General features: G+C 36.3%; 1 protein-coding gene and 1 non-coding gene across 2 annotated transcripts; one reads left to right on the forward strand and one right to left on the reverse strand.

Annotated features, from left to right (window-relative positions):
• Positions 1–389: 389 nt before the first annotated feature.
• On the reverse strand, positions 390–8,134 carry haao (3-hydroxyanthranilate 3,4-dioxygenase). Its single transcript, XM_053620802.1, has 11 exons — positions 7,905–8,134; positions 7,743–7,821; positions 6,366–6,449; positions 6,079–6,185; positions 5,350–5,439; positions 5,229–5,272; positions 3,820–3,965; positions 3,056–3,124; positions 2,879–2,961; positions 2,524–2,599; positions 390–671 (listed from the first exon to the last, which is right to left on the reverse strand). The coding sequence occupies exons 1-10, from the start codon at positions 7,991–7,993 to the stop codon at positions 2,524–2,526; spliced, it is 867 nt and encodes a 288-aa protein (XP_053476777.1). The 5' UTR covers positions 7,994–8,134; the 3' UTR covers positions 390–671.
• Positions 8,135–11,808: 3,674 nt separating this feature from the next.
• Positions 11,809–11,902, forward strand: trnai-uau (transfer RNA isoleucine (anticodon UAU)). The gene is made up of 2 exons: positions 11,809–11,846; positions 11,867–11,902. It is a non-coding gene; the product is annotated as a tRNA-Ile (tRNA).
• Positions 11,903–12,327: the final 425 nt, after the last annotated feature.

Consider the following 12,327-nt stretch of genomic DNA (forward strand, 5'->3'; position numbering starts at 1 on the left):
CTGGAGCATAACAATTTCCCTTCACTGGAACTAATGGGCCCAAATCTGTTCCAGTGTCACATTGCCCCTACACAAAATGAGGTCTATAAAGACACATTATGCCAAGGTTGGAGTGGAAGAACTCGAGTAGCCTGCACAGAGCCCTGACCTCAACCACACTGAGCACCTTTGGGATGAATTGGAAAACCTGAACACATGAATTGGGACATCAGTGCCAAACCACTTGTGGGTTAATGGGCGAAAATCTCCAGGGCCATGGTCCAAAATCTAGTGGAAAGCCTTCTCACAAAAGAGGAGGCTGTTATATCAGCAAAAGGGGGACAAACTCCATATTAACACTCATGGTTTTGGAATGGAGACATCCAACTCTCCCGGAAGTTCCTTGAGTCTCCTGTATTTTAATAGCAGCTCCCTGACGCAAATTATATACAATATCCCAGAAATTTTTTTTTTTTTTTTTTTTATAGATCGAGCAAGAGAGTTAAACTTTTAATGGCAGATGGGCTCTGGAGAAACAGAGAGAGCAAGTGACAGACCTGGTGAGAGTGACACAGTGCGCGGCCTGATTGGTCTTTCTTTGTGCTAACTAACCTTTCAGTTTTCTCGGTAGGCGGGCTTTACAGTCGACCTCTCTCTCTTCAGTTCATCCATCAGTTCGGTTCAGTTAATGTCTGCAGCACCATAGCAGAGTGTCCAAATTTGTAACAAAAAAAATGCACTTCACCCCAGACTACACTAAAGTGTACCCATGCAAAATAGGGGTTAAAGACAATGACAGTGTAGCTCCCTGTACTGTTTGCAGCAGTGATTTCTCAATTTCCCATGGTGGGTTAAATTACATGTTGAGGTGAGTTTAATAGGTGTCATTCATCCATTAGCATAGCTAACATTATTTTAACTAGCTGCTATAAGGAGCTATTGTATTGATGTCTAGGTGATGAGGCCAAACTCCCTGTAGACATGTGTAAAGTAGTTATTGAATATAAAAATGACTCCATGAGTGGAATAATACAGTAATATAGTATATTATAATGTGAAACAGTGCAGGTACATATTTTAATGTCACATTTTCTGCATATACCAGAAAAGCTGTTTGCATTAGCGTGTGTAAATAGTGTGTGTAAATAGTTGCAATACATTGTTAAATAAATAGTTGTGTTCTGTCATAATTTAATATCATATCCTTGTTCATACATGTTTGGTGGCTGTGGGTGTAGGTGTGGATGTGGCTGGGTTGGTGGAGCGCAGTAGACAATGAAGCCACCTCCCTGAATTTAGTTTTTGCAGGTTGGGATGTCTTGGAATGGTATATTGGTCAGGTGTCCACATACTTTTGACCATATGCTGTACACCATTTTACACTGCTCTATCAAATTATCTTACCATAATTCTGCCAGCAGCACTACTGTCAGATCCGTATTAATTATTTTAAAAAATAATTGTTACCTTTTGACCAATCAGATTTGAGAATTCAACAGTGTTGTATTTAATAAAAAATATTTATAATAAGCAATAACATGCAATGGGTGACACTTTAATATTTAAGCAGTGTTTTAACCATAATATGTTTCAGACATAAGTTTTCTTTTTCCCCCTGCAAAACAGTAGTTTAAAAATGTTTTGGTAAAGCCTCCTTGGAGAAAATAACAATGGCCTAATGCCTGTTAAGTTAGGAGAATGCTTATAGAGGGAGCTTGGACATTCTTCCATGCAGAACATTTCAAAAGCCTTCAAATTCTTATGGTTGTGTATGTAAACTGTCCCAGGTTTTCAGTAGGGTTCAGATCGGAAATACTAGCTGCAAAACAACCCCAAATTATCAGTAATCCACCAAATTATTTTACAGTGGGGTATCATGTGTTTCCTTGTATTTACTTCCCTTTTTTGATGCTTGGAGAAGTTCAGAAGCTGTAATCTGTGGGCTGCTCTCAGGAAGGGCTTTTATTTTCCTGCAACCCATCCAGCTTGTTTGTAAGGAAGAGGTATGTTATAATTTTTACACATGGTAACCCCAAGAATCCCTTAAACTGTGCAATTCTGAGACTATGATCTTGGAGTTTTCCTTTACTTCCTTCAACATCTTTGTCACTGTGTGGAAGATGGTATGGTCACAAGCCTTTTTTTTTTCCTGACAATTATTTTTTTTTAAAATATGGCTCTTATTATGCATGGTGATATTTTAACAGCTTCTGTATTTTTAAGCTATAATTGTATCAACTGTAAATTGATTATATTAGTAATTAGCTATATTGAATTATATATTAGATTATTTTAATAATATCAAAGAATGAAAATAATTATGGGAATTTCATAAATATTACTGAATTATTACTGAATATTACTAAAATATTATGATTTAAATAAAAGCCTTCTAGTACACAACCTCAATGATACTTTAAAATGAAATCCAATATATTTTTCTTCAAATATAATTGTACAGTCATCTACTGTATAAACCACAGGACCTTTATAGAAGCACTTAATGTTAAGGCAAATCACAAACAAATAATTTTCTGCCACTACCTAGAAAGGCCTCTTCCTCTCTGGATTTTGAACAACGTACAAAGCAACACAATTCTCAGCCCTCTGCCAGTGATACCTAAGGAGAAGACAAGGACACAGACACAGACACACACACACACAAACAGACACACACACACACACACACACACACACACACACACACACACACACACAGAGACACACGCACAAGCACACACATATACACACACACACACACACACACACACACACACACACACACTTGTGTTACATAAACAACCAGTAAAGACTAAACCTATGGCATACAGTACAACTCCCCCCAAAAAAATAAAATAAAAAATTCTATCACTAACTGTATTTTACAATAGCCACTTACTCTGTCAGTGCAAGTACCAAAAGACAGTCCCCCACAGAGAGATTGTAGTCTTGGCCATTCATAGAGACACTTGAGGATCCCTCCTACAATGAGTGGCAGTAAAATAAATAAATATGCTAGACCACTTGTCAGTGAACACACACAAGTTAAGTAAAGAAATAAATTTGAGAAATATACTAGCTGCCAGATCCATCCATCGGAGGCTCTTTTAGATGTCTCTGATTCTCCAGGACCAAATAGCATAACCTGAAAAACAAATAGTTATGGATGATGTGATTGCCAATTTTCCCTTCATGATTCTATCAACCAGCCTCTTCATAATATTTCTCTTTAAGACCAATGTGCATTCCTTGAAACTGACCTGATGAAAGGTAAGACAACAACTGTGAAACCTCACTTGTTTTTTAATACTTATTTAAATCATTGAAACTTTGATCAATGTAAATAAAATGAGAGCGGCCCATCCAAACATACAGATGGAACACAATCCACAGAGTTAATATTGTAAGATTTTAAAATCCCAAATAAAAATGGAATATGTTGTAAATGTATTCCAAAATATAAATCAATTGTATTACATTTTTACAATAGGAAACAATTAACAAGTATAGAAATTAGGCATTAGCAGGCCATGTACCAAACCTGCTTTCTGAAAGAATTTCCCAGACGGCCCTGTCTTTCACTACCACCTGTGTCAATACCCACAAATCAGCTCAATCAGCCAATAGCTTGCATCTAGACATTCTGATTGTTCACTTAAATTTGATTTCGCCTGACTGGAAAAGTTAAACTGATTATTTGACCCTCAGATGTATGTTGTTTGTGAGTCCCTGAAATAGGGTTTCAGGTGTACACACATTGCACTTCCACAAGTTACATTTGTGTGGTATTAATGTCACAACTGGGAAGCTTGTACTAGATCATATTGTTTTCCTTCTTACCTCAGTCTCAAACTGAGTTCCAAACATGTCCAGAGGTCTTCTGCTGACCAGTGCAGGCTTCTGCTTCTCCACCAAGTCTTTGAAGCAGAACGGGGTCATCACATTCATTGTGTTGAGTAGGTAAGGTGGTGGCTTGATAGGTTCAGCTACAAACATTCATGTCAGTGAATATGTTGTCCACTTGTTATAAATGTACAAAAACATACAATATACTGTATATACATTACACTTAAGTATTGGGATGGTAACCTTTTTTGCACAAACTATAATTACACCGTATATGTTGCAACGAGGGAATGATTACCAAAAAAAGAGCTGTGTCAAGGCAAAGATCTTGGTAAGGGGAAACATTTCTTTAGCTTTGAAGTTTCAAAAGAGAACAGTGGCTTACATAATACTTAACTGAAAGAAGTTTGAAACAGCAGTGTTTCTTTCTAGAGCTGGTTGCCTAGCCAAACCAAGCAAACAAAGGAGAAGTGCTTTAGATAGAGAGGTGGCCAAAGGATCACGAAGACTGGACTCCAGAGGTCTTGTGTGAATATTGGAAAACCTTACAAAAGGTCAACCAATTCTGCAGCACATCACCATTTGGAGTATAAAGGACTCTCAGACCATGAGAAACAAAATTTTATAGCATCATGAAATCAGATTGCACAATTTGGCCTGAAGGTCAAATATTACACTTGGAGAAACCCACTTAGTGCTCATCATTTGACCAGTTCTATCTCTACCATGAAGTACAGTGGTAGCTGCATCATGCTGTGGGGACTGAGAGACAAGATGAAGGAGGCAAACTACAGAAGCATTCTTGAGGAAAGCCTGCTCAAGTGCGCTCATGGTATGAGGCTGGGGAAGGTTTGCTTTTCAACAATGACCCAAAACACTCAATCAAGACAATATAGGAGTGTTTTTGGGACAAGAGTGGACTAGCCACAATCTAGAGATTAACCTGATTGAACATCTCTGGAGAGACATGAAAATAGAGTATAGTGATACTCCCCATCAAATCTAACATCGCTTGAGAGATTCTGCAAAAACAAAAATCCTCCAATTCATGTAAGCCAAACTTGTAGCACCAAATCCAAGAAGACTTACAGATGTGTTTGCTGTCAGGATCATTAACAGATTACTGATTGAAATGTCTGAATACTTGTGCAAATGTGATAGTTATTTTTAATTGATAGGTTTTTTTTATTATAAATTTGCAAAACTGTGAAAGCTTTTGATTTTTTAAAGAAGGTTTTAATAGAACAAAATGAGGAAAAAGGGAAGGGGTCTGAATATCTTGAAATGCCACACGTACATACAGTACTCTTTGACTTCACTGTACCAGTAATAATGAAGGGAACTGTTCATATAAAACACACTTCCAAGTCTAACAATTGGCGCAGAGGACAAAAAGCAGTTACCTGGGTCAGGTTTTCCAGTCTTATGCTGCTTCGATGCCATAAACCTGTCAGCAAAAACAAAGTTTGTCTGTATAGGCTGTGTACCCAGAGAGCATTTTTTAGACTCATAACAATGACTTACTCCTGAATAACTGGAACTAGCTGAGTGCCCAGGTTCTCACAGTAAAACCAGCGCTCAAACAGGATGTCAGTGCTATTATCCACATAGTACCTGGAATAAAAAATAACCTGCTGGAGAAAGAATTTTAAATATATACATCCGCAAATATTTTGTGATATTTCTGGCTGTGTTTGGAATTGAGTGACCATACAGATTTTAAAGTAGAATTGAGAGGCTACACATTTTGGGCATTGGCACAGCTAAGAATATTTGTGAAATCACTTGTTCTTTCTCAAAAAGTCGTCATAGTTAAGTGATTCTGATTGATAGTGATATCAATTGATACACAATTGATAGTGATTATTTGTAATGTAACAGTACATTACAAATTAGTTTTATTAGGCTACCTTAAATCTGTGTATTCTCTGTATTTTGTAAATTGTAGTGTCTTTTTTTTTCTTTTCTTTTTTTACACACCATTTAACAATTACCCATTGATTATATATGCCTTAACACAGACTATTCCCTGAGGACCAGTTGATAATATTAAAGCAGTACATGTGATATAATTTTATTAGTATCTGGCTACAATAGAAATCAAAAGTCTACACTTATTTTTTATATGCTGTAATTTCACAGTGAGGATTGAAAAAGTTCTGACATGATTTATACTGGTTTCATATGTTTACATCACAAAAACCTGCCATTTTAACAGGGGTGTGTAGACTTTTTATATCTATTGTAAGTTACCGGAGACAGTCTGTCTCTGAGTGCAGTCGTCTCCTCTCAACCACTAGTCCCACTGTGTTGGCCTGTCTCTGAGGAGAGTGGGGGATTCGTGCTGGCAGCAAAAACATCTGGGGAAAAAATTAGGGCCAGATCATATAACATATTTAGACAGTTAAATGCATCCAAAAACCCAGTGATATGCAGAGAAGCGGAAAGAAACAAAGAACTGGCTACCATCAGTATCAGAGCCACAGCAGGGAAAGCAAAGGACTCTGACACTTCAATCAGCACCAAGTCGTGATTCCTACCTCTCCTTCACGGATATGCACATCTTTGTGTTTGCCATTCTCTATCACTTTCAAGACCATGTCTCCCCGGATCTGGTAAAATAGCTGAAACAAGCAGTGCGAGGTCAGTATAAAAACACCAATATGACAGTTGTTTCATACCATCTGTGCTATTTCATTTCAACCTTTAAATTTAAGTCCAGGCAAATTATTATCAAAAATAAAATTGAATCAGAAAATTATCTGTAACTCTAACACTATATTGTAGTGTTGTATTTACCATTTAGGCACACCATTTACTAATTAAGTGTCACTGTATTTAGGCATACACTGACCTCTACTGACCACACCAGTGCTTTGGTGTACAAGCTTCAGCACTACAAATGTTAGTATTTTTGTTTTAACACAACCTTTTAACTCGTTGGTTAATTTCCCAGTGTTTTTAATGAACTGGGGTTTGTGTACTGAAAACAAATAAAATAAAATAAAATCAGATGACTGATTGTAATTGATTGGATTTCACACCCATGTACCGAATGCAAAGTTAACATTCTCTAACATTTTCTAAAGGAAACTACAATTTTGTTTTCTTTTTGAATTTCTCTTCTTACTCTTAAATAATACACAGTGTATGAAGTGTGAACATAGCCAAACAACAACAAAAAAATGCTAGTGGTTCATACTTGCAGAAAGACAAATGGACTTTGTCCTTTTTGTGAAAGATTACTGTTATCAGGAGGGTCCAAAAAACCTCTACGCTTTGTGAGTCTGGCTCATGAATGTTAACATAAAATATGTAACTCATGACAGTCATGGTTACATTTGCTACATTGGCATTAGACTCTTCTAATCCAGAAAGCTTTAACTTCAAACATGGGCAATAAGAAAGCAGGAAGGAAGATATTTTATAAGTTACAAATGTGGGCCATTTTTTAGTAGCACGTGTATTTGAAGATCAACACACTAAAACTATCATGAATTAAATGTACAAAAATGTACGGATGGAAAAACTGTTCATTTTAGATGTTAGGATCAACTATAAGCATTGTTATAGTCATTATTGAGTGGGTTGAATGACTTTTCAACATTTTACAAATTGGTTTAATGTTTAATACACTTTATAATAATTAAGTTATTATTTGATATGTGATTGAGTTAGTTGAGCATAAGAAGGGGATTGCACTTTAGGAGCTACTCGAGATCTTTTGATTTTATAGATGGTTCTCCTTGAGCTGGGCAGTTCCTGAATGAAGTTATGCAGTCCACTGATTACAAACCTTGTATACCACTGTGCAATCAAAACTACTTTACCACAAATGAAAATCAAATAATTAGTAAGAGAGATTTGGAGCCTTAATTTGCACTTATCACAATTTTCATTGCATAGTCATACTTCACCTCTTCACCCTCCTCTATGTGGTAATCCTTCCGTATGTTTGGACCACCAACAAACATGATATTTAATTGATAGAAGAACCTGAAATAACATTTTATTTACTGAGTTCAGTGTAGATAATATTAGCATAATAATGTTAAATGTCTATTATCTAATCTACTTACATTAATTTGTTGCAGACAGGTGGTAAGAAAGAAGCCTCATTCTCCTTAATCCACTTGTCTATGTTGATATGAAGAGACTGGTTTGTCATTTTTCTTATTGATTTAGGCTATAGCGATATGGCAGCAGCAATTTTGAGCACTTATATCATGTTGTGTATTTACTCTTCATGCGTTAATGTTGTACCTGTTGCCAGAGACAAAGTGGGTGGGGAGGAGTACAGACCATGTGTGTGAGTACAAGGTTGTGCTTCAGTGAAATCCTTGTTTACCGTTCACTGGTTAACTAATAGTACACACATAACCCTTGAACCCAGACCTTTGGAAGTTGGTTTTTAGCCTGGCTGTCACTTGTGGCTGTTGTAGAAATAATTCAAGATTTTTGACACACTCTCTGCCTGACTGAACATTGGTCAAAGTAACACATATACTTTAATAAAAACTAAGATAATGAAAACAATTAATTAGTCCTTAGGGGGGTGATTTGATTATGACTTTTCTTTTCATTTTCTTGAGTTGTTTTAAATGTTATTTTATTATTTAAGCTTTGGATTACTTTGTTAATGGTTTGCCTTTACTTGTGTTACATCTGGCTATCTTATTCATTGTTTTTTTTTTTTTTTTTTTTTTTTTTTTTGACAAATCAGTGTAATGGAAACATTCTGTATATACAGTGCCCTCCACTAATATTGGCACCATTAGTAAATATGACCAAAGAAGGCTGTGAAAAATTGTCTATATAGTTTAACCTTTTGATCTTTTGTTTAAAAATTCACAAAAATACTCTGCTCTCGTGGATATCAAACATTTTCAAACACAAAACAGGTTTATCCAAAGAAAATATCTTTGTTAAATATATACTTTGTGTTGTTACGTCCCTCCTTTTATGTCCAGGGGTATAAAGTAAAATAAAATAAATAAATTTACAGCATTTATCTAGAGCGACTTACTTTTTTTTCTTCTTCTTCATTTATACATCTGAGCAGTTAAGGGTTAAGGGTCTTGCTCAAGGGCCCAACACTGGTGGCTCAGCAGTGCTGGGGTTTAAACTCATAACCTTCTGATCAGTAGCCCAAAGTCTTAACCACTGTTTAAGCTGAGAATAGAGGAACCACCACTATTTAGGCATGATTTGTGGGAAATGCAGAACGAGAGAGGAAGTTTTAGTACTGTATTAAATATGAATGATAAGTATTTACAGGTAATAATACAGAGCAAATCAACAAGTATTTACAAGAAACAGGGGAGCAATTATACAGCTAGTATTTACATGTAGCAGGTTCAGAACACAGGAGAGAGGGACAATGAGCAGTGATAAATCAAAGAAATCAGCAAAACAAAATGATCACTACCTCTCGATACCCACAATTCTTACATGACTAATGTCCCAAAATAAAGAAAACAATCTTTAGCGCTGGAGCACCCTACCTAACCTACTCTAGCTATATAAGCAGAAAATACAAATGATGGCACCCGCTCCTTAACTAGCATGTATATACAGTTTCAAACTCTACATGACGCACCATGCATGCCACGTGACGTACTTCCCTATCCACTCCTCGCTGGTCTGATGTGGTCGTGGAAGGTCTGTTCGGCTGAACAGAGATCTGAGTCGCCACACAAACAGTTGGAGCAAAACACTCACAAGAAATTTGAAATGACCGAACTGTACAGACTAAACAAAGGTTATTCTGACACTAAACAAACTCAAGGAATGACTTTCCAGTTATTAATCTGATAAAAGCAATTAACATAACGAGCATCAATTGAATAAACAAATCAATAATTATTGCCATTAATTTCCTTTATACTGAATCTTTTACATTTACATAAGCAATCGTAGTAAGCTATCAGAAGGGGTGGTACCACTACTATCATTTGGCCGATGCCCTTATCCAGAGCAACTTACATTTATCTAATTTACACATCTGAGAAGTTGAAGGTTTAGGGCCTTGCTAAAGGGCCCAAGAGCAACAGCTTGGCATTGAACTCATGATATTTTGATCAGTAGCCCAATGTCTTAACCACTGATATACCACTGCCCAATTAATGCTTTTCATTTTTCTATAAAAACATACAGACTACATAACTATGTATTTTGCTTCTAGCGCTATATGGAGCCAGGGTTTGATTATAATTACAAGGCACATCAATCCTTTTAAGGAAAGTCAGAGTATTTTGTTTTGTCCCCACACAAAATGTTTTAAATATAATCTAGATATAATCCATCAAAATGCGTCCATTTGCAGTCAAGATAAAATGTGAACTGAAGTGCACGTGTTTGGGACAGTCTTTAAAAAAAGTCTGATTATTTTTGTTCAACATCAGTTACAGGTTACTTTTATAAACAGTCTTGTGTAATTCTTGTATCACTTCTTGCGTGTTGTGAAATGTAATTTGGAGTCCAGGCAGAGTCGTCAGGGATTCGTCAATAGTGAAGTGTTTTGAAATGTGTTCACCTCTGTTGCCAATTGCTCTTGTAATTTGAAAACCCTACGACTTCCATGACAAGACAGACACGAACGGTAATATATATATATATAAAATGAACTGTACCACAACCCGACGTCTTGTAAAAGTCAACAAAAGTCGTGTAGTGTGTAGAAGCCATTAGTGAAACACATTCTGGAGCTTGTGTTCACGCAACCGCATCTTTAAACGACGCAAACATTTGCTCAAAGCATTAATATGCTACGTTTTTTTTTTTACTTTCAAAAGTGTTCAGCTGTTGTTATACCGGCATACTTACTTTCAAAACAGTTCAGCCATTCTGAATTTGCAACGCACATGCTCGTCTCGCTTGCCTGCCTGCACACATTGCGCATTTGTGGATTAAGTCAATATTACATGAAAGTTTCTCATTATTTTGAGATGTTAAATCGTTATTACACAAAGGTTTCTCATTAATATAAGATGTTAAGTCATTATTACACAAACGTTTCTCATTATTATGAGATGTTAAGACAAAATTTTGAGAAAGTTTCTCAGTATTATGACTTACATATTTTCATTATATTTTTTTTACTCAACTGTGGCGTAAACGGGCTTCCATACATAATACCTGATACTGTAACGTTTCCAAGTGGAGTGCAATTCACACACATACTGTATGTTATTATTTTTTCGTAAATAATAAAATTAGCCATGTTTGCTAATAGCGTGACAACATTACGCTAACTGCTGTGGGTAAATAATAAAACTAGCCGTGTTTGACAGTAAATAGTTTTTTTTTGTTTGTTTGTTTGTTTGTTTGTATGGGCCGTCTCACCGTGTCAAGTACTTTCATGACACCGGAAGTAATTCGGCACCCATTTCCGCACCCATTGGCCCTGGTGGCCTTCCATAACATTAACATGTAAAGTAAAAGTAAAACCGCAATAGAAAACTTCTTTATTAGAGTTCATGTCGCGTAGGAGGAAAATAATCCGTGCTGCAGCCAAAAAGTAGCTTCGACCGAGGTTTTATTATGGACCGTCTACCTCTGCGGTATTAGCAGCTAGTTGTATAGATTAAAAATATTTCTCTTAGCCATTTAGTTCATCTTCCTTGTGTTTTGGTTTATTTACTCATCTAATAAATTAAGCTTTTGCCTTTTATTGTGGTCAAAATCGGTCGGCAGATAGTGAGATCAAACTGATTTTGTCAGCATTCAAGCTAGACAACGCGCCGGTTTACGTTAATTGCGTAGAGAAGAGGGCTATTTGCTCACCACGAATCTAGCGGTTAGTTAGCTGACCTAGTTAATAAAGCAGCAGGTTTCAGTATTGTGTAGCCTGGGTCGGTTATATAAAGCATTACAAATTAATATAGTGCGTTAATATACTAAACCAAAATAATTGATTACATGCAGTTACGCTGATTAGTTGTACTAACGCTATAAGACGTGCAGGAAGACTAAATGGACGGAGCTCCAGTGGCGCAATCGGTTAGCGCGCGGTACTTATACAGCAGTACAATGCAGAGCAATGCCGAGGTTGTGAGTTCGAGCCTCACCTGGAGCACAGCTTTTGGAAACCGAATTACTTGTTTTTTGAGTTATTTCTGTTTGTTGGATCTTACATGATGCAGTAATGACTTCAAATATCGTTTTACCCCACAGGTGATCAAAATTCAGCTGTAAAATATATAGATGCTGAGAATAAATGCAGTATTTTATATGATTATACAGTCAGATAAGAACGAGCTTTTTGCATATTTCTAATCTGAGTGTCAGTCAACTGTTACAGTTCTGAAGCCGAACTATTTCGAGCTGTCCAACATAAAATTTGAAAGGACTTTAATTAAACAGTATATATTTGAATTGTATATTTGTTTCCCCCGTTTATTAATCTAATCAAAGAATTACACCTATGTGCACTTCGTACTAATTTATTTAACAGTGTACAACTAGATTTTGTGGCGGTTGTTAAAAACTTCTTTAACTAGG

The sequence above is a fragment of the Ictalurus furcatus genome, chromosome 3 (genome assembly GCF_023375685.1).
Source record: "Ictalurus furcatus strain D&B chromosome 3, Billie_1.0, whole genome shotgun sequence".
NCBI classification, from domain to species: Eukaryota; Metazoa; Chordata; class Actinopteri; order Siluriformes; family Ictaluridae; genus Ictalurus; species Ictalurus furcatus.

Bases quoted from the DNA above. Each gene is read 5' to 3' on its own strand.
- haao (XM_053620802.1), bottom strand. From the start codon at position 7,993: ATGACAAACCAGTCTCTTCATATCAACATAGACAAGTGGATTAAGGAG. The intron at 3,966-5,228 runs GTAACTGCTTTT...GAATGTTTGTAG, and splicing joins GACTGGAAAACCTGACCCAG to CTGAACCTATCAAGCCACCA. The intron at 3,125-3,819 runs GTAAGAAGGAAA...TTTGTTTTTCAG, and splicing joins GAACTCAGTTTGAGACTGAG to GTTATGCTATTTGGTCCTGG.